The sequence below is a fragment of the Ranitomeya variabilis genome, chromosome 4, assembly GCF_051348905.1.
Source record: "Ranitomeya variabilis isolate aRanVar5 chromosome 4, aRanVar5.hap1, whole genome shotgun sequence".
Taxonomy (NCBI): Eukaryota; Metazoa; Chordata; class Amphibia; order Anura; family Dendrobatidae; genus Ranitomeya; species Ranitomeya variabilis.
This window is the reverse complement of record NC_135235.1, coordinates 609,892,460-609,919,547: the sequence shown is the minus strand read 5'-3', so window position 1 is coordinate 609,919,547 and position 27,088 is coordinate 609,892,460. Positions and strand designations below refer to the sequence as shown.

Genomic DNA, 27,088 nt, shown 5'->3' with positions numbered 1-27,088 from the left:
CAAAGGCTGAAACCTTCGGTGAGGAGATCTTTCCTACCTTGGGATCTTAATCTGGCACTCAATTAACTATGTAAGCACCCATACGAACCTGTAAATGGTATAGACATTAACACTCTCCTTTAAAACAGACTTCCTAGTGGCTATTACATCGGCCAAGAGGGTAGAAGAATTACAGGCCCTATCTATCAGGGACCCTTATCTGCAGATATTTGATGACCAAATAGTCTTCAGGCTCGACCCAGCCTTTCTCCCAAAAGTTGTGTCAACGCTGAATATGAACCAGAAAGTTGTACTTCCCTCCTTCTGCCAGCACCCTAGAAATCTCAAGGAGCATACCTTTCACTCTCTAGATTTGAGGCAGACAGTACTCTACTACGTGGAAGCAACCAGGGACTGGAGACAGGACCCAAACTTATTCGTACAGTATGGGGGAATAAATAGGGGTAAAAAGGCGGCAAAATCCACTATAGCAAAGTGGATCAGATTCACGATTCGACTTGCCTACAAGGCAGAGGGGAAACCTCCTAAGACATTAAAAGTCCATTCCACTAGAGCCATAACCACCTCATGGGTAGAAAGAGGGGGGGCATCAGTAGATCAGATTTTTAGGGCCGCAACATGGTCCATTTACTTTTCAAGACGATGCAAACTAGACGTAGTCTCAAGACAAGTGGCCTTCGGTAGAAAGGTTCTTCATGCCACGCCCTAGATTATCATACTTTGGTATTCTCCATGGTGCTGTCAGGGTTGATGACCTAGAAAACGGTAATTAGACCTACCGGTAATTGTGTTTCCATGAATCTATCCTGACAGCATGGCTAGTTTCCTCCCTTCTGAGAAATTCTATACTTATGTGATGTAACGTTTGTATAAAGATTGGTCAATAAATTTTGTTGCATCCATCCTAGTGTGGTACTTGGAAAAGATACTGAGGAGGGGAGGGTCCTTTTAACCTTTCGTTGTTTCCTGTCCCAGTAAGGGACATAGTGCTGTCAGGATGGATTCCTGGAAACACAATTACCGGTATGTCTAATTGCCATTTTCCAACTCTGGGGACAATTTTATTATTTTTTTTCTTTTTTTTTTTTTCTTATTTAAATATATGAATTTGGGGCTAAATATCATTTTTGCAATTTGGGTTCATTAAAAATTTTCACCATTTGACTTTTACAGGCTATTTGTTTCTCGGCACATTAAACTTTGGTCAAAAATCAGTTGAGAGGAGCTCAGAAAAAGAGACAGATAAGTGTTGCAAACTCTCCCATTGGATCGTTAGAGCGAGCTCACTGACGGACTCTGTTAACCCATTGTGCAGACAGTAATAGACACAGAAGCTAGAGAATGCAAACGTCGCAAATTATGTAATGAAAACAGATTTTTAACCAAAAATACAGACATTTAATTGTGGAAAATTGTTCTCAAAGGCGGAGAGCGGACACAGAGCCTCACCAATCACTAGCACAGAGCCACAAAGACCCCTAAATGCATTGAAATTATGCCAGAATTGCATGTAACTCAGCAATGCCCCCGGCTGAATCACCACTCATTGCAAGAGTTTAGTCCTGTAAGTGCAGCTGGGGTTGCCTGCACCCCCATGGCTGCCCCCTGAGGATCACCCCTGCCTCCAAGGTTGTATTGGGGGCAATGCATGTAACGCAGCAGTACAAAATACGACAAACTCAGTATGTCAAGTTTCTCCACAACGTGTCTTCTAGGAGATGAAGAAGCTGCAGGAACTCATGACAGCGACTGAAAAAGTACGACGGGAGAAGTGGATCGATGAGAAGACCAAGAAGATCAAGGAGATCACGGTGAAGGGTAAATATGCAATTCTTCTACCTTTTTAACCCCTTCCCACCATGTGTACACATATGTCACATGCCGGTGAATGGAGTGGATTAATGAGCTGTCCCTGCGCCATACTGAGGCAGATGCCAGCTGTCTAACATTACTCCGATCGCTGCTGTTTAACCATCTAAATGCCACTGTCAATCATTTTAAATGGCGCGATCTTTAGTCATCCCATGAGGACGTTGTTTTGTCTATGTATTGGAATACACTAATAATGCAGGATGTAAATCAAATGATCAGACGATCATAGGTTCAAGTTTCCTAAAGAAGCAAAAAAAAAAGTAAAAATCTAAAGAAAAAGTTAAAAAATTTGTAATCACCGCGCTATTACCTTTCTTCAATGGTGCGGAAATATTTAGTATGGTCACATCCATATGAGTCCGATCTATCAAAATATAAAATTAGTTATCCCATATGGTGAATGGTATAAAACAAAAAATGCAATTCTTGCATTTTTTGGGGGGGTGGCACAACGACTCCCTAAAAAAAAAAGCAAAGAAAACATTGTATGTATCCCAAAATAGTATCAGTAAAAAAATAGGTGCACACACAACACAGGTTCATCAATGGAGAGATAAGTTACTGGTCTCTGAAAATGGTGAAATAAACCGATTTTTATTTTATTTTTTTGTTTTTTACTAGCTTCAGTGTTATTTTAAAACATTAATAATACTACTACTAATAATAATAATGAAAAGTCTTATTGACTTGAAGAATTATGTGTTCAATTTTTTTATTCCACAGTGAATACTCTAAAAACAAAACTTCAAAAATAACGGCTAACATTTTTTTTTAAATTATTTTCTTTGTTTAGCAAAGTTTGATTTTTTTTTGATTTTTTTTTTTTCATTTTTCCAGCATTTCATTTAGGAAAATGAGTGCTGTCATTCAAAACTACATCTCGTCCTACAAAAAAAATAAGCAAGTACTCGTATGGCTATGTTGACAGAAAAAAAAAAGTTATGACTCTTGGAAGAAAAATGAAAGCACAAAAGTACTGTAGAATATTTTGGCACTACAGAAATAAAAATTATCAGTTTTATCAAAAAGCAAAAATGCTAAATTCTGCCTGATCGGGAATTTGTTAAGGCTGCGCTTCTAGGTCTCAAGAATCCATATGTAGAACATAATAATTATCCCTTACCAGGAGGAACATGTTATTTCAGATTGTGTCCACAAGGTGTCCTCGCAGTACTGGTCATGCCTTAGCCCTCATCCAGGCTGCACATGGCCGAGGATGTGACCCTGCGGCTTCTGTGCCCTGGGGGGAGGGTGTGATTATTTGTGCAGCTCTCCTGGGGTTTTCCGTGTTCAGCGAGTCCACGTAAGCAATGCAGAAGGTTGTCAGTTCTGATATTTGTACAATCAGCATTGTTATCTTAAGATATTCTTGCATTTGCTCAGGTGGTCTTTTTTTTCCAGCCTTGTACAGTCCTCCTCCTGCCCCCTGGGTCTTCACTGACCCCTTATATGTCTAGAATCCGCAATGTATGCCCAACTTATTGCCTGATGCCTGGCACCATCCCAGAATTGCACAACCTGCACTGGATTGTAGGGACCGGCCAAAGACATGGCAGCTGCTTGTCTGGTTGCGTGACTCCTTATTAGGCTACGTTCACATTTGCGTTGTGCAGCGCAGCGTCGGCGACACAACGCATGCAAAACGCATGCACAACGCAGCGTTTTGTGACGCATGCGTTCATTTTTTGCATGATTTTTGGCGCAGAAAAAACTGCATCGAGCGTCCTCTGCACCCTGACAGTTGCGCCAAAATGACGCATGCGTCACAAAACTCAAGACAACGCATGTCCATGTGCCCCCCATATGTAAGGCTAGTTTCACATTTGCGTTTAAAAACGCAGCGTTTAAAACGCAAACGCAGGTGGTGAAAAAAACGCATGTAAACGCGTGCAAACGCTGCATTTTTTAGACGCATGCGTTTTCTCATGCGGTAAAAAAAAACGCGGCGTTTTGACGCGTTTACATGCGTTTTTTTCCTGCGTTTGCGTTTTTGAAACGCATGCTGAGAAGTGTGTGACAGCTGCCAATCATCAAAATCATCTAGAAAACCCACTATAACTAGAAAAAGCTAGGGTTGGGGTTAGGGGTAGGGTTAGGGTTAGGATCCCTAGGGTTAGGGGTAGGGTTAGGGTTAGGATCCCTAGGGGTAGGGTTAGGGTTAGGATCCCTAGGGTTAGGGTTAGGATCCCTAGGGTTGGGGTTAGGGGTAGTGTTAGGGTTAGGATCCCTAGGGTTAGGGTTAGGATCCCTAGGGTTAGGGTTAGGATCCCTAGGGTTAGGGGTAGGGTTAGGGTTAGGGTTTGGATCCCTTTATCACCTTGATGGTGGGGGGTGGCTTATCAGTGTGTATTCTTGTTTTTTTTTCTATTGAAACGCATGCGTTTAAAACGCAACCAAACGCATGTGCTTAAAAATGCATGCGTTTACATAGACAGCAATAGGTTTTTTTGCCGCAAAAAAACGCATGCTTTTTTTGCGTCAAAAAAACGCCTCTAGAAATTACTACATGTTGCATTTCTGCAACAAAACGCAAGCATAGAAAAGACGCATGCATCGTCAAACGCGGCAAAACGCATATAAAAAAAAGCATGCGTTTTTAATGTTATATATAGGGAAAAAAACGCATGCGTTTTTTGCGCTAAAACGCTGTGGCAAAAAACGCAAATGTGAAACCAGCCTTAAATATAGGGGCGCATGACGCATGCGTCGCTGCGGCTGCGCCCGGCGCTGCGCCGCACAGCGCTAATGTGAACGTAGCCTTAGAGGGGTATGTTATAATATAGGGGATCTGTGCCTGGTTCAGTCATATGGGCACTTCCACTGCAGCTGGCATGAGATTACCTTCATTCCCTGCAGATGGGCTTAGTCTTTCTATGCTGGAAGAGCTTTACACTATGGATTATATGCCCGATGACACTGCTTTGTAGGTACTAGCAAGTCCGAGGATGTAAGAACCACAATTCAGTTGGCATCAGTAGGTCCTGAATTTGGGAGTGAGGTCAAAGCGGAATCCTAAAACTTGATGCTAGTTTGCACTTTTGAGTCCTTCCCCCTGATGTTCTGCATGTCGTCTCCCCACAGGTCTGGAGCCCGAGATCCAGAGACTGATATCCAAGCACAAGCAAGAGATCCGCAAGTTAAAAGCTCTGCACGAGGCCGAGCTACTGCAGTCCGACGAACGTGCAGCGCAGCGATATGTGCGCCAGGCCGAGGAGCTGAGGCAAAACCTGGAGCGAGAGAAAGAAGAAGTGAGCCAGAGGGAGCGAGAGCTGGCGAAACAGAGGTGATCTACCAGGGGCCGCACTAACTCCTGCACTAGATCACGTCCATTACCGTCTAAACCAGTCCTGCAACTTTCAAGCTTTTGTCCTGTTAATAATTTCTGTGTTCTGTCAGTGAACGGGAACATATTTGGTTATTTTCACTGGCTGGACCCACCCTTTGTAACAGATTCCAGGCTGTGATCAGTACAAGTTTTCCGACTCAACATTAAAAATATGAATATTCCTGTTCATTGACAGCAAGCTGAGATCTTGAAAAATTGCAACAGTAAAAGCAATTACAGCGGGTGACTGATGAGATTGTGTTTTGCGAGTCCGACCACGCGGACCCCCACTAATGGATGCAGTGAGGAGCCAGAGAAGACACGGTTAAGCATGCTCGCTCGCTTCTTCTTTCAGATATGAGAAGCAGCTGACACATGAGGAGCAGTCCCTGCAAGAGCAGCGCAGGCGACTATACAGCGAGGTGTCCGAGGAGAAGGAGCGCTTAAAGCAGCAAGCGACCAGGTGAGCTCTCTGCTCTTCCTTAAAGGAACTGAAGCTCTTGAGTATCATCATCATCATCATCATCATGTGCATCAGACTTTTGGAGAAGCAATGCTGTGATCTGATTGGTTGCTACATTCTTGATAAATCTGACCCTCTGCCAATATTGCAGTGCAGATTTTGACCTGTCTCTCTATATCTCCGGGTGTCATTTAGTAATGTGTTTGTCTCGCAGGCAAAGAGCAGAATTGGACGAGCTCCGGAAGCAGTTAGAAGACAACTGCGCCCTGGCCACCCGGGTCCTGAAGGAAGAGTACGAGAAGAGCAAGGAGGAGCAAGACCGGCGGCACCAGGTCCTAATAAAGCTGCGTTTACCAGGATATGACCGATCCTTAGCATTGACAATCACTGTATGCGCGATGGGGCGGCGTGTATCAGCCGACTGGTTTAAGGCAACAACCCTTTCTCTACCGAACCCAAAATACCGACCCCCTAATGCATGCGTCTACACATCTAACAGCCCACTTATTCCTAAAAAGAATTGGGGCTGTCTGCTCTGAAACATCTCGAGGGTTCTAAACAGAAGACCCCTGCATATTATTATGCTCTATTTCGGTGCATAATGGAGTCTACCATGATGCAATACCACTTTCCAAAATATGTGAACTTATTTCACCTCCTATAGGTGTTTATTAGGGTAAGGCCAAATGGAGCAACTGAGCTGCAGCAGTAATGAGGCCGTGGTGCTGCTGCAATTCTTAAATTCACAAGGAAATGGCTGTCCCCTGCTAAATCAGGTGTCCAGTCGCCTCTGCAGTTTTTGTCCACATCCACATGGTCCACTTGACCTTATCACAGCTTGATATAATCTGTAGCGATCAGCTGATTGCTCCTTCCTGTTCACGGAGACTGAGTATTCCCATAGATAACTTTTGGTTAATTAGAATGACCATCCAAGGTCTCTGGCTACATTATAGGGGTTGTAAAACATGGCTGCTTTCTTCTAAAAACAGTGCCTCCCTGTAAACAGGTAGTGTATGGTACTACAGGCCAATTTCATTCACTTCCATAGAGCTAAGATGCAGTACCAGACACAACCTACAGACAGGAGCGGCGCTGTTGCAGGCAGAAAGCAGCTTTTTTTTTTTTAACCTGGACAGTCTCTTCAAATTTGCAAAAACTGTCTTTCTCAGCAGATTTACAGTCTGGTTGTTAAGATAATGCCACGTAAAATGGGAATTTTTGGCTGGTGGGACAATTCACATTCTCATGACGTTTCAGCTGTCGCGGACAGACGTGGTGTTTGCTCTTCGCCGTGTGACAGAATATTGTAACAATTCCTATTCTGGTCGATTGCAGATTGAGCTGAAGGCAATCAAAGAGCGTCTGGAGATAGAGAAGCAGGCGTGGGAGCAGAACTACAGGAAGAAGGAGGTAAATACAGCTGAGCATCCTGCTCCTCCAGGATAAGACTCTTCAAGCGAAAGCCGGCAAGCCAGCCAGATTATAATAGTCTGGATTAGGTCCGGATTATCGGGCTGAGAATAATGCTGCACTTTACAAATCAGAAGAACATGTACATATAATGCCAGATGTTACAGAGTAAAGGCCCCGTCTCACATAGCGAGATCGCTAGCGAGATCGCTGCTGAGTCACAAGTTTTGTGACGCAACAGCGACCTCCATAGCGATCTCGCTATGTGTGACACGTACCAGCGATCAGGCCCCTGCTGCGAGATCGCTGGTCGTGTCGGAATGGCCTGGACCTTTTTTTGGTCGTTGAGGCCCCGCTGACATCACTGAATCGGTGTGTGTGACACCGATCCAGCGATGTCTTCACTGGTAACCAGGGTAAACATCGGGTTACTAAGCGCAGGGCCGCGCTTAGTAACCCGATGTTTACCCTGGTTACCAGCGTAAATGTAAAAAAAAACAAACAGTACATACTCGCCTTTCGGTGTCCAGGTCCCTTGCCGTCTGCTTCCTGCTCTCACTGACTGCCGGCCATACAGTGAGAAGTGAGAGCACAGCAGTGACGTCACCGCTGCGCTCTGCTCTCACTGTACGGCCGGATCTCAGTCAGAGCAGGAAGCAGACGGCAAGGGACCTGGACACCGAAAGGCGAGTATGTACTGTTTGTTTTTTTTGGTAACCAGGGTAAACATCGGGTTACTAAGCGCGGCCCTGCGCTTAGTAACCCGATGTTTACCCTGGTTACCCGGGTGCTGCAGGGGGACTTCGGCATCGTTGAAGACAGTTTCAACGATGCCGAAGTCGTTCCCCTGATCGTTGGTCGCTGGAGAGAGCGGTCTGTGTGACAGCTCCCCAGCGACCACACAGCGACTTACCAACGATCACGGCCAGGTCGTATCGCTGGTCGTGATCGTTGGTAAATCGCTTAGTGAGACGGGGCCTTAACACATGCTTCAACAATTAAGAGGAGTGAGGGCCCTGCTCTCAAGAGCTTACAACCTGAGGAAACGGGGCACACAAGGCAAAAAAGTGCTCGTAGTGTCTGGTCCAGCCACCACTATAATAGGGCCAGTCATATGGCGCTGTGTGAGCCGGTCACCAGCCAGTATCTGTATGTGTACAGCTACAAAGTGCTACTGATTACATGAAGTGTGGGGGAACATGATGGAAAGGGACAGATTCAGAGGGCTGAAGAACTGAGGACAGTTAATAAGTAAGGTTTCTCAAAAGATGTTTTATGAGGGCAATCTTAAAACTGGACACTGGGAAGTAACCTAATTGGGGTAGTGCACGCCAGAGCACTGGTTCAGCACAAGAAAAGTCTTGCAGACGTGCGTAGGGGGGGTATAGAGGATATTTAATCTTAGGTTGTTCGTAGACTTGTGGTAGATATGAAGAAGATGTAGGACTGTTCAACACAATGGAGAGGGCAGGTAGTGTCGTGCAATAGAGCGGAGAGGTTGGTAGACGGGTGATAGAGGGGGTTAGGGAAGTGCAGCACTGTAGAGCGGTAGGGTGGTAGGGAAATGAGGGAGGAGATGTACAATGGAGAGGACAGGTAGGATGGTAGAGAAATGATGGAGGAGATGTAGGACGGTGAAGCACTGTGGAGAGTATAGGTAGGCTGGTAGAGAAATGATGGAGGAGATGTAGAAAGGTGCAGTATAATGGAGAGGGCGGGTAGGGTGGTAGAGAAATGATGGAGGAGATGGAGGACGGTGAAGCACTGTGGTGAGTATAGGTAAGGTGGTGCAACATAGCGGAGATGATGGGTAGCGTGATACACTGGTGAGAGTGGAGATATAGGGAGTTTTGTGGGTGAGCATGAAAAGTTTCTATTTCATTCTGTAGCAGATGAGTAACCAATGCAATGGTTGGCGCAGGATGGAGGCATCTGTGTATCAGCTGGACATGAATGTGACCCCGGCTGCTGTGTTCAAGATAGATCAGAGACTAGAGGGATCCCGATTAGCTGAAAGAAACAAGGAAGAATAAGAGCAGCAGTAAGATGTTTTGCTGTTTTGGCCTGAAGGTGACATGAGTAAATGAGTGATCTAGGGAGCGAAGGAAAATTCTCAGTAAATATAACCCTAATGTTGCCAGAGAGCTATGAGAATACCACACATGGTTTGTTGGTAATGGGAGGAAACATAAGAAGATCATTTATGGGATGATTCTGTATCAGATAGCGAGGATTTTTCAGATCTTGCCATGCATACATGTTCCATATTGTACCTGTCCGTATCTTTGTGCATATATCACAATCTCCCAAGGTCTGTGTAGCTGCTCCAGCATTGATCTAAATGATGTAGTCCAGGATTAGAAAACATGGCTGCTCTCTTCTAGAAACAGCCCTCCCCTGTCTATGGGTTGTGTGCGGTGTAACAGCTCAGTTCCATTGCAGTGAATTGGCCTGAACTATAATATCACACACAACCCATGGACGGTGCTGACCCTTTTCTGGAAGGGGGCTGCCTTTTTTTTTCTAGACACAGCAGGGTCATATCTTTGTACACAAAGGACAATAGTGGTGTCACTACTTCCAGCAGCAGGATGAAAAGAAGAAGCAGTAATGTCGTCCTGAATAGTAGACAAAGCAGTTCATCCTTTCCCCTAACAGTAGTAGCACTTTCCCTAACAGTAGTAGCATTTACTCCCCCCTGTTGTCATAACAGGGCCCCCACTTTCCCCATATTAGGTACATGTTCCCAGATCTTGCATGTAGCATCGTGTGCCTTCATCAGTCTCGTACAGGATGGGCTTTGTTCCAGTTTTATTACAGGCGTAGTTCCCCTTTAAAGAGGAGTTCTGCTGTGAATGTAATGGTGCTATTGTATATCTCTTCTATAATGTGTTTTCTCTGCTGTTTAGGAAGCCTGGCTTCTTACCAGGGAGCGGGAACTCAAAGAAGAGGTGCGGAAGGGGAGAGATAAGGAGATCGAATTAGTAATCCAACAACTTGAGGCCGAGATGTCAACAGCAAGAGAAGAATGTGAGCGGGCCGCCGAAAACAGGTACCCCGAGCAGAACACAATGACGGGGGAGTGAGATTAGGAGGAATAGAGATTAGAGCTGCTGATTAGATGGGTGGGTTTCAAACATCATTGGACCCCAAATGACATTGCAGGTGAGTTGTAGTTATTGGAGTAAAACTTAAAGGGGTATTCCAGTGTCTGTCATCCCCGAACCCTTTTTCTGCCTCTTCAGGATTAAGAGGGTGCGTGACAAGTACGAATCGGAGCTGCAGGAGCTGGAGCGGTCCGAGAAGAAGTCACATGACCGCTGCAATCAATTAAAGGAGAGGGTGACGGAGCTGGAGGGGGAGCAGATCAGACTCCAGGGACTTCTGAAACAGAGGGAGCAGGAAGTGGACGATCTCAGGAAGGTGAGGGACACTCCCGTGAGTGGAGCAATCATCTTCAGATATGAAAAGAATCTTTGCAATGCTCCATTATTTTGGAGTGCCACCATTTCTAAGTTCTTTGCTCTAGTTATCTTTCAACTTCTCTAGTCACAACCAAAGCTGCATTAAAAGGTCTTCTGACCCACTGTTCAAAGAAGTATTTGTGAATGCTGCTTTGGATGTGACTAGAGTGTGCGGCTTAAAGTGGAATCCTCCTTTTCTTATACTACAGATTACAGACCGGCTGAATGAGGAGAGGAGGAGCCTCTCAGACGTGATCCGCCAGGAATTCGCAGATCGGCTCGTTACCACCGAGGAAGAAAACAAGAGATTGAAAATCGAGGCATCCGAGGCTCAGGCGCGCCATCGTCTGGAGCTGGAGAGGATGACTCGTGAGAAGGAGGAGGAACTGGAGGAGGTTCACAAGAGGTCAGGCACAACATTATAAAAGGGGTTGCCAGCATATTGAGGACAAATCCTTTAATGGGTCGATTTGAGGGGACAACTCCGTTTAAGAAATTTAGGAAACCAGGGAGAATTGTGCATCAATGAATGACTTGTGGAGACCCTTCTGTCTTTGGCCTCCCACAATTCTCTGTGCCTTACATCATGGCCCTGTTTGTTTAGTTGGACTCAGTCCCTGGACCCTTTCCCGCAGAATCATCACATTCTCTCCTGAAATACTTTGTGCTTCTGCGGCTAGAGATGAATAAATTCCTCTGCCCTTTTGGGTATACAATAGAAAAAGTGATTGAGAAATTGGGTAAGCCCAAGCAGTATTCCTGTGCTTGGTGGAGTTCTTTGGTTATGCAGAAAAATGATGTTGGAGTCCGACCTCACAGATTAAATATATTGATGTTCCGGTCGGTATCCCTCTGCGATCTGAGATCTGTTTATGATCACATTTTTATTTTCTAGAGTGAAATCTGCAATAGTGAAGAAAGAAGAGACCGTGAACAGCCTGCGGAAACAGTGCGAGGTTAGTGAAGACCACCTAGCACAAGTGCTGTGCAGATACTGGTCAAGTGGGGAACGCTGGGAGACTGCAGCTTGCAGAATTGTTATATATATAATCCGACAAAGGAGTTTGCACAACTGCCATATAGAGTATAAAATATATTAATATTTATTTAGTTACCATCATAAGATACAAAGGGTACAAATGTTTAATAGCACAAAAAGTTAATGTCCAAATAACTATATGAAAGACCGATACAGGTAACAGGCACCACATAACACACCAATAGTAAAAGACTGGAGGTCACAGGTTCAACATATCAAGTAATTTAAGAGCATGTATATCCAGCAAGTCCTATGGACCTTCTACTAGCAATAAGTCAATAACCATATAAAGGACTGGACCTCACCCATACTCAGTCGTGGTGTGTATGCAGCAGCACCAGCCCCTACGCGCGTTTCGCGTAGGCTTCTTCGGGGGGCTGTACTGCGTGTGTCATTAACAAGGTTTTTATAAGGCCGTCGCACCTGAAATAGATCGCCGGACTTAATGAACGGCGCATGCGCCAGTGACGTCGGTGCCGGAAATCAGCATCACCGCTCGGCCGTCCGAGCAGGGCGAGAAGCCAGGGAGCCATAACCATGGCAACCCTGACTCTCACGCCCGACACAATGGACGCCGGCGGCGATGCACCGTCACTACAACGTCACGGTCATGCGCACAAGTCCCGGCGAGGAGGAACCTAAAAGCGGGGGTAGGTAACTATAGTGCACAATGAAAACAGCGTATTCAACAGTTCTAAAGTGCAGAGTGCTGTGCAAGATATAAGGATATAAAGGTACATGTGTGACACATAACCTATCGACATCACATCGTACAGACATGAAATACATAAAACACAATTAATTAATAACATCAATGTGCAGTGTTAAGTAACATCAAGAGAGATGAAAACAAAATCCATACATAAAAAATATCACAAAGTGAATATATAAAAGAATAATTCTTGCAGTAATCATTCAGGATGTGAATAAGGAATGTGAATCCCACTTTCGGTCCCTCGTATTAAGGTGCGATGAACGTCAATAACTGTGGTATTTTCATCATATATAACTAGAAATACAATAAAATAACAAGAACAATAAATATAAAAATAAAAACACACGAGGACATTAAAATCTAAGTCCAGAGACTAAATATCATGATATTAAAGGAAAGAGGCAAAGCTATTCTGCTCATTAAGTCCAAAGGGAGTCATAGTGTTCAGGACATTAATCCATCTGCATTCTCGCTGGCATAACATGCGTTTTGTGTCCCCGCCTCTAATACCGGCGTGAATCTTATCAATACCCCGCACTTTTAACTCATAGGGATTGCATTTATGTTTTTCTCTGAAGTGTCTGGGGATTGTTTTTAGGTTTTTAACCCCTTCATGACCCAGCCTATTTTGGCCTTAATGACCTTGCCGTTTTTTGTAATTCTGACCAGTGTCCCTTTATGAGGTAATAACTCAGGAACGCTTCAACGGATCCTAGCGATTCTGAGATTGTTTTTTCGTGACATATTGGGCTTCATGATAGTGGTAAATTTAGGTCGATAATTTCTGAGTTTATTTGTGAAAAAAACGGAAATTTGGCGAAAATTTTGAAAATTTCGCAATTTTCACATTTTTAATTTTTATTCTGTTAAACCAGAGAGGTATGTGACACAAAACAGTTAATAAATAACATTTCTCACATGTCTACTTTACATCAGCACAATTTTGGAAACAAATTTTTTTTTTGCTAGGAAGTTATAAGGGTTAAAATTTGACCAGTGATTTCTCATTTTTACAACAAAATTTACAAAACCATTTTTTTTAGGGACCACCTCACATTTGAAGTCAGTTTGAGGGTTCTATATGGCTGAAAATACCCCAAAGTGACACCATTCTAAAAACTGCACCCCTCAAGGTGCTCAAAACCACATTCAAGAAGTTTATTAACCCTTCAGGTGTTTCACAGCAGCAGAAGCAACATGGAAGGAAAAAATGAACATTTAACTTTTTAGTCACAAAAATGATATTTTAGCAACAATTTTTTTATTTTCCCAAGGGTAAAAGGAAAAACTGGACCACGAACGATGTTGTCCAATTTGTCCTGAGTACGCTGATACCTCATATGTGGGGGTAAACCACTGTTTGGGCATACGGCAGGGCTTGGAAGGAAAGGAGCGCCATTTGACTTTTTGAATGAAAAATTGGCTCCAATCTTTAGCGGACACCATGTCGCGTTTGGAGAGCCCCCGTGTGCCTAAACATTGGAGCTCCCCCACAAGTGACCCCATTTTGGAAACTAGACCCCCCAAGGAACTTATCTAGAAGCATAGTGAGCACTTTAAACCCCCAGGTGCTTCACAAATTGATCCGTAAAAATGAAACAGTACTTTTTTTTCACAAAAAAATTATTTTAGCCTCAATTTTTTCATTTTCACATGGGCAACAGGATAAAATGGATCCTAAAATTTGTTGGACAATTTCTCCTGAGTACACTGATACCTCACATGTGGGGGTAAACCACTGTTTGGGCACATGGTAAGGCTCGGAAGGGAAGGAGCGCCATTTGACTTTTTGAATGAAAAATGATCTCCATCGCTAGCAGAGACCATGTCACGTTTGGAGAGCCCCCGTGTGCCTAAACATTGGAGCGCTCCCACAAGTGACCCCATTTTGGAAAATAGACCCCCCAAGGAACTTATCTAGAAGCATAGTGAGCACTTTAAACTCTCAGGTGCTTCACAAATTGATCCGTAAAAATGAAAAAGTACTTTTTTTTCACACAAAATTTCTTTTAGCCTCAATTTTTTCATTTTCACATGGGCAACAGGATAAAATGGATCCTAAAATTTGTTGGGCAATTTCTGCTGAGTATGTTGATACCTCATATGTGGGGGTAAACCACTGTTTGGGTGCACGGCAAGGCTCGGAAGGGGAGGCGTGCCATTTGACTTTTTGAATGGAAAATTAGCTCCAATCGTTAGCGAACACCATGTGGCGTTTGGAAAGCCCCTGTGTGCCTAAACATTGGAGCTCCCCTACACGTGACCCCATTTTGGAAACTAGACCCCCCAAGGAACTTATCTAGATGCATAGTGAGCACTTATAACCCCCAGATGCTTCACAGAAGTTTATAACGCAGAGCCGTGAAAATAAAAAATAATTTTTCTTTCCTCAAAAATGATTTTTAGCCCAGGATTTTTTAATTTTCCAAGGGTAATAGGAGAAATTGGACCCCAAATGTTGTTGTCCAGTTTGTCCTGAGTACGATGATACCCCATATGTGGGGGTAAACCACTGTTTGGGCACACGGCAGGGCTCGGAAGGGAAGGCACGCCATTTGGCTTTTTGAATGGAAAATTAGCTCCAATCATTAGCGGACACCATGTCACGTTTGGAGAGCCCCTGTGTGCCTAAACATTGGAGCTCCCTAACAAGTGACCCCATTTTAGAAACTAGACCTCCCAAGGAACTAATCTAGATGTGTGGTGAGCACTTTGAACCCCCAAGTGCTTCGCAGAAGTTTATAACGCAGAGCCGTGAAAATAATAAATGTGTTTCCTTTCCTCAAAAATATTTTTTTAGCCCAGAATTTTTTATTTTTGCAAGGGTAACAGGAGAAATTGGACCCCAAAAGTTGTTGTCCAGTTTCTCCTGAGTACGCTGATACCCCATATGTGGGGGTAAACCACTGTTTGGGCACATGCCGGGGCTCGGAAGGGAAGTAGTGACGTTTTGGAATGCAGACTTTGATGGAATGCTCTGCGGGCGTCACGTTGCATTTGCAGAGCCCCTGATGTGCCTAAACAGTAGGAACTCCCCACAAGTGACTCCATTTTGGAAACTAGACCCCCCAAGGAACTTATCTAGATGTGTGGTGAGCACTTTGAACCCCCAAGTGCTTCACAGAAGTTTATAACGCAGAGCCGTGAAAATAATAAATGTGTTTCCTTTCCTCAAAAATATTTTTTTAGCCCAGAATTTTTTATTTTTGCAAGGGTAACAGGAGAAATTGGACCCCAAAAGTTGTTGTCCAGTTTCTCCTGAGTACGCTGATACCCCATATGTGGGGGTAAACCACTGTTTTGGCACACGTCGGGGTTCGGAAGGGAAGTAGTGACGTTTTGGAATGCAGACTTTGATGGAATGGTCTGCTGGCGTCACGTTGCATTTGCAGAGCCCCTGATGTGCCTAAACAGTAGAAACACCCCACAAGTGACCCCATTTTGGAAACTAGACCCCCCAAGGAACTTATCTAGATGTGTGATGAGCACATTCAACCCCCAAGTGCTTCACAGAAGTTTACAACGCAGAGCCGTGAAAATAAAAAATCATTTTTCTTTCCTCAAAAAAGATGTTTTAGCAAGCAATTTTTTATTTTCACAAGGGTAACAGGAGAAATTGGGCCCCAATGTTTGTTGCCCAGTTTGTTGTGAGTACAGTGATACCCCATATGTGGGGGTAAACCACTGTTTGGGCGCACGTCAGGGCTCGGAAGGGAAGTAGTGACATTTGAAATGCAGACTTTGATGGAATGGTCTGCGGGCGTCACGTTGCATTTGCAGAGCCCCTGATGTGCCTAAACAGTAGAAACACCCCACAAGTGACCCCATTTTGGAAACTAGACCCCCCAAGGAACTTATCTAGATGTGTGATGAGCACGTTCAACCCCCAAGTGCTTCACAGAAGTTTACAACGCAGAGCCGTGAAAATAAAAAATCATTCTTCTTTCCTCAAAAATTATGTCTTAGCAAGTAATTTTTTATTTTTGCAAGGGTAACAGGAGAAATTGGACCCCAACAGTTGTTGCCCAGTTTGTCCTGAGTACGCTGGTACCCCAAATGTGGGGGTAAACCACTGTTTGGGCACACGTCGGGGCTTGGAAGGGAGGGAGCACCATTTGACTTTTTGAATGCAAGATTGGCTGGAATCAATGGTGGCGCCATGTTGCGTTTGGAGACCCCTGATGTGCCTAAACAGTGGAAACCCCTCAATTCTAACTTCAACACTAACCCCAACACACCCCTAACCCTAATCCCAACTGTAGCCATAACCCTAATCACAACCCTAACCCCAACACACCCCTAACCACAACCCTAACCCCAACACACCCGTAACCCTAATTCCAACCCTAGCCCTAATTCCAACCCTAACCCTAAGGGTATGTGCCCACGTAGCGGATTCGTGTGAGATTTTTCCGCACGACTTTTGAAAAATCTGCAAGTAAAAGGCACTGCGTTTTACCTGCGGATTTACAGCAGATTTCCAGTGTTTTTTTGTGCGGATTTCACCTGCGGATTCCTATTGAGGAACAGGTGTAAAACGCTGCGGAATCCGCACAAAGAATTGACATGCTGTGGAAAATACAACGCAGCGTTTCTGCACGGAATTTTCCGCATTATGGGCACAGCGGATTTGGTTTTCCATAGGTGTACACGGTACTGTAAACCTGATGGAAAACTGCTACGAATTCGCAGCGGCCAATCCGCTGCGGATCCGCGGCCGATCCGCTGCGGATCCGCGGCCGATCCTCTGCGGATCCGCGGCCGATCCGCTGCGGATCCGCGGCCGATCCGCTGCGGATCCGCTGCCAAATCCGCACATGCCATAACCCTAACCCTACCCGTAACCCTAACCCTAGTTCTAACCCTAACCCTAGTTCTAACCCTAACCCTAGTGGAAAAAAAAAATATATATATTTTCTTTATTTTATTATTGTCCCTATCTATGGGGGTGATAAAGGGGGGGGTTTATTTATTATTTTTTTTATTTTGATCGCTGTGGTAGAACCTACCACAGCGATCAAAATGTACCTGTAAGGAATCTGCCGGCCGGCGGGCGTACTGAGCATGCGCCCGCCATTTTGGAAGATGGCGGCGCCCAGCGAGGAGACGGCCGGACACCGGGAGGATCGGTAAGTATGAAATGGTGGTGGGGGGGTGGATCTGAGCACAGGGGGGGTGATCGGAGGACGGGGGGAGCGGACAGCAGGACGCAGGAGCACGGGGCAGCGGAGCACAGGACGGAGGGGACCGGACCACGCACCGGAGCACTGGGGGGGCGATCGGTGGGGTGGGGGGTGGTCACTTCAGGTTTTCCAGCCAGCCATGGCCGATGATATTGCAGCATCGGCCATGGCTGGATTGTAATATTTCACCTGTTTTTTAGGTGAAATATTACAAATCGCTCTGATTGGCAGTTTCACTTTCAACAGCCAATCAGAGCGATCGTAGCCACGGGGGGGTGAAGCCACCCCCCCTGGGCTGAAGCACCACTCCCCCTGTCTCTGCAGATCGGGTGAAAATGGAGTTAACCCTTTCACCCGATCTGCAGGAGCGCGATCATTCCATGACGCATACTAGGTCGTTTTGGCACCGACTTTCATGACGCAGCGTATGCGTCAAAGGTCGTTAAGGGGTTAATCTCTTTCTCGTCCTTTGCAGCTATGATTTCTCTCACGTGCTCACGTGTGCGTACACGTAGCTCCCTGGATGTGAGCCCTATGTAAATAAGGTCACACGTACATCTGGCATAATATATAACATATGTACTCTTACATGAGATAAATTCCTTAATTTTAAACTCCCGTCCCCCATCTGAGGATGTAAATGAGGTGGCACGCTGATGGTTTCTGCACGCCATGCAATCCATGCACGGGAAAAAGCCAATCCTTGGTTTCCTACCCCCTACAATCTCAAGGGGTCTTGCCACATAGTGGCTTCTGACAAGTATATCGCGCAAATTGTGACTGCGCCTAGCCGTCATCAGTGGATTTTTTGATAGATGCTGATTCAAAACAGGGTCTGTTTTTAAGACGGGCCAATGCTTAGATAATATTCTCCTTATATCTTCCCAATTTGCATTGGAGGTAGTAATGAATCTAGTGCCTCCTTGTTGTGTCTTTTTACCCGTCTTTTTGTTTTCAGACACAAAATGGCAATGGTCCTGAGATAGTAAGGAGGTCCTGTTGGTACATTTAGCCCTCCTGTATCCTTTTTTGATACATCTTTTACTGTATCCACGTTCACTGAATCTCTCCCCAAGGTCCACAGCCTGACGCTCAAAAGCCTCATCAGAAGTGCAAATTCTCCTCATCCGGAGAAATTGGCCCACAGGCACAGCTCTGACGGTTGAGCTTAGGTGTGCAGAGGATGCGTGAAGTAAAGCATTCACTGAAGTTTCCTTCCTATGCACATCCATACCCAATGAACCATCAGGCTGTACCTGTATTCTGAGGTCGAGAAAAAAGATATCACTATGATGCCAAGAATAGGTGAGTCTGATGTTGAGGTCATTGCGGTTCAACCCGGAAATAAATGAATCTAAATCACTAACCGATCCCTGCCATATGAAAAAGATATCATCTATGAAGCGGTACCATCCTAGAATTTGGGGGGCGGCATGTGCGTCGTCTTGAAAAATTTTTCTCTCCCAAAATCCCAAAAATAAATTTGCATACGAAGGCGCACATGCCGCCCCCATCGCGGTACCCCGCTTCTGCAGGAAAAAACGGTCCTTAAATGTAAAAAAATTATGTTCCAGGATGAACCGCAACAAGTCCAACACCAGATCTCTGACATCCGGATCTATATTACTCGACTCCAGAAAAAAGGCCGCCGCCCTCAGACCATCCTCGTGATCGATGCACGTGTACAATGTTTCTACGTCCACCGTCACGAGGAGCATGTCAGATTCAATATGTAAGCCATCCAGGCGTCTAAGGACGTCCGTAGTGTCCCTGACATAGGAGGGCAACGTCTCTACCTGTGTTCTAAGATAGTAGTCAATATATTTACACAGTGGTTCGTTCAGCCCCCCTATGCCAGAGACAATCGGACGCCCTGGAGGATTCCGAGCATCCTTGTGGACCTTGGGGAGAAGGTAAAACGTGGGTACACGCGGGAATTCAACAGTAAGGCCATCTCGTAGTTTCTTATTAATTACCCCTCTCTCAAATGCCATCTCCAGAATATTATACACCTGTGTCTGGAACTTGTGACTTGGGTTCTCATCTAGTATCGTATAGGTTTCTTTGTCCCTCAATTGTCTAAAAACTTCCCTCTCATATTTCTCAACCGGCCAGACCACCACATTACCCCCCTTGTCTGCCGGTTTAATTACCACATCGTTCCTATTTTGTAACTGTACAAGAGCTTGTTTTTGTTTATAGGTGAGATTATTAACCCTCTTGGTGTCATTTAATTTTTTTAAATCCTCCATCACCAGTCTGGTGAATATCTCTACTTGAGGTACTAGCGACAAGGGGGGAAATGTGGTGGATCTGGGAGCAATACGCGGAGGAGAAATACCTGAAAATTCCGTGAGTGCCTCGGTCTCCAACTCCTCCAAAATGTAAAGAGTCTCCTGTTCAGTTATTGGAGTAGAATCCGAAGGGGACCCATGCTTGGAGTGTAAACGTTTCAGTACCAACTTCCTTGAAAATAAATTTAGATCTTTTAAGACTGTAAAAAAATCAAAAGAGTTAGTGGGTGCAAAGGAGAGTCCTAATTGCAGAACAGAAATTTGATCTGCAGTCAATGGTTGATCTGAAAGATTAATTACCTCAAGGTTGTTGGTTTTTGCCTTCTTCTCCCTCTGTGGGGAGTTGAAGGCTTTTCGTTTGTTATATGTTTTTCCACTTCTCAGCCAATTTTCTCTAGGGGGGTCTTTCCTCTCCATAGCGGGTCTCCCTGTCTCCACCACTTGATTTCTCTCCCCATTAGATGATGTAGAGGAGAAGGATACTGATCTCCCCCGTATTTGTGGGTTAATATTGGGAATATTTCTCCTCCATCTATAGATCCTATTGTTTTTCAGATCTGTCAGATCCCGCTGATACTTTTTGCTTTTTCTCGTGACAATATCAGTTTCCCATTTCTCTAAATCAGCATCCATCTCACCACTGAATTTAGTGACCAGTTCAGCCGGGGCTTGCTTGGTAATTTCACTTTGTATGTCAATTAATTCCACATCTAATTCATTTAATTTGACTTCATTTGATTTAATCAGGAGCTCCATAAAGCCTTTTGAACATTGTGTGGCGATTTCCTCCCATTTATTTTTAAATGCTTCCTCCTCCACAGAAAATGAGGGGAACAGTTGGACTCTCAGTCCCCTTGGTATCAAGCCACATGATATATATCTCTCAAGGAATGCCTTATTCCACCAGATACGTGTACGCTTGTTTAATAATTCCTTAAACTTGTTTCTCATTTCAAAAATATCTCTGGACTTAGAATCTAAAATGTTACCCGGTCCTTCACAAAACACTTTCTCAAGTTGTGTCAACCATGATTTCTCACGTGCACGGTAGTCCATGTGCTCAGAACTAGAAGCTGTGTGGACACAGAAATTAGCATAGAAATAATTAGAACGGAGCCACATATAAGTCCTCAAGCGGACAGAAAAAACTCCACCACAATACATATATAATCCGACAAAGGAGTTTGCACAACTGCCATATAGAGTATAAAATATATTAATATTTATTTAGTTACCATCATAAGATACAAAGGGTACAAATGTTTAATAGCACAAAAAGTTAATGTCCAAATAACTATATGAAAGACCGATACAGGTAACAGGCACCACATAACACACCAATAGTAAAAGACTGGAGGTCACAGGTTCAACATATCAAGTAATTTAAGAGCATGTATATCCAGCAAGTCCTATGGACCTTCTACTAGCAATAAGTCAATAACCATATAAAGGACTGGACCTCACCCATACTCAGTCGTGGTGTGTATGCAGCAGCACCAGCCCCTACGCGCGTTTCGCGTAGGCTTCTTCGGGGGGCTGTACTGCGTGTGTCATTAACAAGGTTTTTATAAGGCCGTCGCACCTGAAATAGATCGCCGGACTTAATGAACGGCGCATGCGCCAGTGACGTCGGTGCCGGAAATCAGCATCACCGCTCGGCCGTCCGAGCAGGGCGAGAAGCCAGGGAGCCATAACCATGGCAACCCTGACTCTCACGCCCGACACAATGGACGCCGGCGGCGATGCACCGTCACTACAACGTCACGGTCATGCGCACAAGTCCCGGCGAGGAGGAACCTAAAAGCGGGGGTAGGTAACTATAGTGCACAATGAAAACAGCGTATTCAACAGTTCTAAAGTGCAGAGTGCTGTGCAAGATATAAGGATATAAAGGTACATGTGTGACACATAACCTATCGACATCACATCGTACAGACATGAAATACATAAAACACAATTAATTAATAACATCAATGTGCAGTGAGTAACATCAAGAGAGATGAAAACAAAATCCATACATAAAAAATATCACAAAGTGAATATATAAAAGAATAATTCTTGCAATTCTTTTAGGTTCCTCCTCGCCGGGACTTGTGCGCATGACCGTGACGTTGTAGTGACGGTGCATCGCCGCCGGCGTCCATTGGGTCGGGCGTGAGAGTCAGGGTTGCCATGGTTATGGCTCCCTGGCTTCTCGCCCTGCTCGGACGGCCGAGCGGTGATGCTGATTTCCGGCACCGACGTCACTGGCGCATGCGCCGTTCATTAAGTCCGGCGATCTATTTCAGGTGCGACGGCCTTATAAAAACCTTGTTAATGACACACGCAGTACAGCCCCCCGAAGAAGCCTACGCGAAACGCGCGTAGGGGCTGGTGCTGCTGCATACACACCACGACTGAGTATGGGTGAGGTCCAGTCCTTTATATGGTTATTGACTTATTGCTAGTAGAAGGTCCATAGGACTTGCTGGATATACATGCTCTTAAATTACTTGATATGTTGAACCTGTGACCTCCAGTCTTTTACTATTGGTGTGTTATGTGGTGCCTGTTACCTGTATCGGTCTTTCATATAGTTATTTGGACATTAACTTTTTGTGCTATTAAACATTTGTACCCTTTGTATCTTATGATGGTAACTAAATAAATATTAATATATTTTATACTCTATATGGCAGTTGTGCAAACTCCTTTGTCGGATTATATATGTATTGTGGTGGAGTTTTTTCTGTCCGCTTGAGGACTTATATGTGGCTCCGTTCTAATTATTTCTAGCTTGCAGAATTGTGAATGCAGCTCTGAAGTAAAGTACAGGCTGTAACCTATTAGTAATGGGGGGTGCTTCGACTTCTCATTTTGTCTTTCAGGCGGCAGTCAAGAGAGCAGATCACTTGGAAGCTCTTCTGGAACAGCAACGTAAACAGCTATTGGCAAAATAACCCCCCCACCCAATCCTCACCCTGTGCCCACTCGTGCCTCCCTGTGACAGACACTACTGCAGGAGCTGTAGTTTGCGCTTTCTCTCCAGTTTGTCTTTTGCACACTTTTTTGTTGGTGCCTCTTGTTTTTAATGATAAAACTATCGTTTTGTTTTTTACTGGTGTGATTTATTGGAAGTTTACATTGTAAAATACTCATGTACTACCAGTATGTGATACAATGCCAGCTGAACAATCTAATACGCCAGCCTCAGATCCCATCTGCCAATAATGTCCCCCTATATGAATGTGACTTTCCACCCCTTGCTTAAATTCTTGTGCTCACCATCCGCTAGAGATCTGTAAATTGATTTGTGGAAAATCAACAAATTCAGGTTTGACAGAATCTAATTTTTTAAATTTATTTGTGATTCGCTGTGGGCAAGTCCAGGAAAATTCGCAGCTAGCCAACCAACATGTTGCTGACCAATTGAATGCCAGGAAGGGGTTAAAAAAAATCCTCTCCTCCACACAACCATACTTGTCCCACCACCAATCGTCCAATTGACTCTGCTTTCTTCATTCTGGACCACTTCAGGACTTAGTTGCGATATTATGGCATTTTTGGGCCTGTTGAAAAGGAGGCCCGGCCATCCATGATGAAAAGAGAAGAAAAGTCGATCGGAGGCCGGCAGTGGTGAGATGGGTAAGTTTAAAGGGAACTTGCCAAGTCCCAAAACTTTATTAACCTTCAGATATAGGGTTAATCCGCAGGTTAATGGCGCTCTAAAGACTTGCGGCTGCCTCACTGAAAGCTTGGCTAACCGGAGGAAATTAACTCTCTTCCTCTCGGCAGCCTCTGGCTTTCAGTTGTAGAGGACCAGCCGGCGTGGCTTCAGTCACCGCTCAGTGCATAGTGAGTGGCGGCTGTAATCGCACCCCCGGCACTGACTGACAGCCTGCTCAGCAGTGCATCAGTACAGAGCCGGCTGTCAGTCAGGGCCGTGCACAGTTACAGCCACCACTCACTATGTACTGAAGCCACGCTGGTCGTCGGGCTTCCAATGCAGCCGCCACACGCTTTAGCACACTATTACCAGCATATTAGCCCCATATCAGCAGGTTCATAGCGTTTGGGAACAACAGATTCTCTTTGGTTTGTTGTATTTTTTAACCAATCACTGACAGATTTAATTGGCATTAAATTCCCCCTACTCCCCCATTCTGAATTGAGCTCATGTACCTGACTCAAATTTCTGGAGATTTGTGCAGTCTTCTGCTAAAGGCTAAAAGGAGATGACCATTGTCTTTTCTAAAATGGAGGAGACAATTTTTGAAAGCTGCCTCGTGGAGTGAAATCAATAACACAGACTCATATTTTTTTTTAAAAATACTAAGTTTAATTATTTAAATCTTACAAAATACAATCTCATTATTCTCACAATTATCCCAAGAAAAAAAATTAATAACTTAATAATTTATTCAACATTTCACCAGATGTGATAATAATACTTGTGCACTTCACCTTAAATCAAAAAATCCACTCAAGTCCATGATTCTCCCACTATTTTAATGATTTAATTTAACCCAATCTTAGTTACTTTTTGGGGGGTAAGTGCCGGAGACAATCAACATGGCTGCTATTACACCAGAACTCCCCACGGGCTTCTAAATCACAGTAAATTCCTTGACCCGTCATCAACGGGGTGTCTGGATTATTGGAAAGTCATATCAGTGAGTTTTATGTACTATTGTAAGGGTGAAATGGGGAACTGGTAACGAGGGAGTCCCGTGTGTGCTCAGTCAGAGCAAAAAAACACAGGCAACTTGTGATAGTAGTGGCCACTGCAGAAGAAACATGAGAATTTAAATGTCATTAAAAAATGTCAACATTTAACAAAAATGTAAATTATTTTTAAAAATAATTAACATTTTTTAAATATGTTTTATATTTTCCACTTATAAACACTAGGGGGAGAAGCTGCTGAAATTTGCTATGAAAATGTAGTGTCCTGCTAGCTCACATTACGACTGCAGTAAATGTGGGCGGAGTCTGCCCGAGTGGGTATTGTCACCTCCCCTTCTGGGCATTTCAAAAAGGATAAGTGAATCCTACATTGAGCAGGGGCTTGGACACGAAGACCCTGGAGGTCCCATCCAACTCTGACATTCTAAGATAAGGGAGGATGAAATTTAGGTTGACCGTGCAGAGCCATCTTGATGGTGTCACAGAGGACGGCTGGCAGCACCGATTTCATTAGTTGGCGCTGCACTGGTTACTTTATCACATGCTAGGATTAGAGTGTATCATGCACTGGGATTAGATACGCAGAGTGAATCAAGTGCTAGGATTAGATACATGCTAGGGTTGGCTATACAGCTCAGCGGAGTGTATCACACAGGATTGGATTAGATACATTGTGTAAAACTCAGGATTAGATTAAATACACAAAGTGTACATCGGGAAGGGATTAGATGCATGGCTCACCAGACTGTTTCACAGTATGGGATTAGATGCAGAGCTCAGGGGACTGGATTAGATACATCGTATTAGGCTATGTGCCCACGTTCAGGAAAGTGTGCAGAATTTTCCTGAGCAAATCCAGACTACTTTCGCAGGAAATCCGCACGCGTATTTTTACCACATTTTTTTTGCGGATTTTTCGCATTTTTTTCTGGAGCTTCCCAATGCAATAATATAGTGGGAAATCCTCAAAAAAACTGCAAAATTAATGAACATGCTGCGTTTTTTTCTGCGATGCGTTTTTATCCCGGAAAAAAATGCAACATGTGCACAACAATTGCGGAATTCATTAAAAATGATGTGATGCTTAATGTAAGCGTTTCTGCAGCGGAAAACCGACGAAATAAACGTGAAAAATCCAGAACGTGTGCACATAGCCTTAAACTCAGGATTAGAATAGGTAAGCGAAGTGTATCACACATGATGGGATTATATACATGGTTCAATAAACTGTATGACACATGATGCATTGAGAACAGCTCGGTAGCCAGGGATTAGTAGTAAAACACCAGGCTGCCGACCTCTGCTCACCACCACTGCCCTGTACCTCCTGTCACCGCTCGCTGCAGAACACTGTGATCGGTGACAGTGGGAAATTGTAGCTCAGAGACCCGCTCTGCACTACAACAAATTGTCACCAGGCTCCGTCAGCAGCTGTGGACTGGACAGCACATGGGGCGACAGTTTTCAGCTTAGGCAGCCACAGTATAAAATGTAAAAAACCAACTACATTTCCTATATCCTGAAGCTGCCGTATTTGAGGTCTTTAAGTGTTGTGTTCAGATGCCAGCAAATAAAAAATGGCAGCCCTCCAGCAGCTGCAGAAAAAATGTACCAAGAAATAAATATTAAAACATGACATTCAATTTTGTTTGAAAAATAATTGATTGCATATAATAATAATATAATTATATAAAATTGAGATACATTCCCTTTGGCGATCAACTGAATTCTAGTCCAGAATTTCCTCATCGGTTCTCTCTACTTGGATCTTCTACTCCTGGTTCACACAATATTATAGTTTTGACCCAGATTATAAACCGTTCTGGATTATAGGAAACTCCGATCATCAACCTTTGTGGAATATTAGTCCAGATGATTATAAGATCTTTTCTCGATTAAACGATTTGTGCTGCATAATTGGACAGAGATTATCGGGGGAAGCTGTGGTGACAGGGACTTATTTACCAATAATTTATTCTAATTTATGGAGAAAGCTTTTCAAGTTTTGGATTTAGGAAATAAAAAAAAATAAACATTCAGTTTGCTGGGAGCGGCATGTTGGTCCTAGCTGAAGGCCCAGCCTAACCTTTAAAGGCAGTTTCTAATGAGATCCCGGCACACGGTTGGTACCGCCAATGTCCTATCCCACCAGTACAGAAAGGAGGGTGGTGGCCTCCTTACCCTTGTCCCGAGGTGGCCATTTTGATTCACGTGACTGGGTGTGATGCCTCAGCCTCTCATATACAGCTTTATCACCCCGGCCTCGTGCAGCTTCTGCCAGAGCATCATCTCCTTACGGAAACTGTGGTTGGAATAGAAAACGACCTTGTGGTAGGTGGTGTCAAAGTAGTGGTCTGAATATTTCTCGTAGCTTGGCGTCATGAATCCATAAGCGCTGACCTGGCGGGAAAAAAAGAGGCGGGGGTTAATCTTAACGTGCTAGTGATGAACTTTTCGATTATTTGTAGGACCTACGAATACAAATGAAATGGTGAATTGAAAAAACCAAATGGCATAATGATAGGGTGTAGTGCCAGGGCTTTACAATGGCCCCTGCAACCTCAATGGCTACACCTCTGTTTAGGACTACAAGCCCTGGCAAAAATTATGGAATCACCGGCCTTGGAGGATGTTCATTCAGTTGTTTAATTTTGT

At 44.3% G+C, this 27,088-nt stretch overlaps 2 protein-coding genes across 9 annotated transcripts in view; one reads left to right on the top strand and one right to left on the bottom strand.

Annotated features, from left to right (window-relative positions):
• CEP131 (centrosomal protein 131) overlaps window positions 1-22,863 on the top strand; it is a 51,985-nt gene extending 29,122 nt beyond the window's left edge. For all 8 annotated transcript variants that reach the window (XM_077253362.1, XM_077253360.1, XM_077253357.1 and 5 more), the window contains 10 exons: window positions 1,716-1,818; window positions 4,954-5,155; window positions 5,553-5,660; window positions 5,875-5,992; window positions 6,999-7,073; window positions 9,983-10,125; window positions 10,319-10,496; window positions 10,747-10,943; window positions 11,433-11,493; window positions 22,636-22,863. In XM_077253362.1, coding sequence (XP_077109477.1) covers window positions 1,716-1,818; window positions 4,954-5,155; window positions 5,553-5,660; window positions 5,875-5,992; window positions 6,999-7,073; window positions 9,983-10,125; window positions 10,319-10,496; window positions 10,747-10,943; window positions 11,433-11,493; window positions 22,636-22,707 — 1,257 coding nt within the window. In that variant the 3' untranslated portion in view covers window positions 22,708-22,863. The remainder of the gene's footprint in view (window positions 1-1,715; window positions 1,819-4,953; window positions 5,156-5,552; window positions 5,661-5,874; window positions 5,993-6,998; window positions 7,074-9,982; window positions 10,126-10,318; window positions 10,497-10,746; window positions 10,944-11,432; window positions 11,494-22,635) is intronic.
• A 1,200-nt stretch (window positions 22,864-24,063) lies between these two features.
• The window catches only part of LOC143766023 (alpha-N-acetylgalactosaminide alpha-2,6-sialyltransferase 2-like), an 85,142-nt gene continuing 82,117 nt past the window's right edge, over window positions 24,064-27,088 (bottom strand). Inside the window, exon 9 of the mRNA XM_077253352.1 lies at window positions 24,064-26,833. Within this exon, the coding sequence (XP_077109467.1) occupies window positions 26,663-26,833 (171 nt within the window). The 3' untranslated portion in view covers window positions 24,064-26,662. The remainder of the gene's footprint in view (window positions 26,834-27,088) is intronic.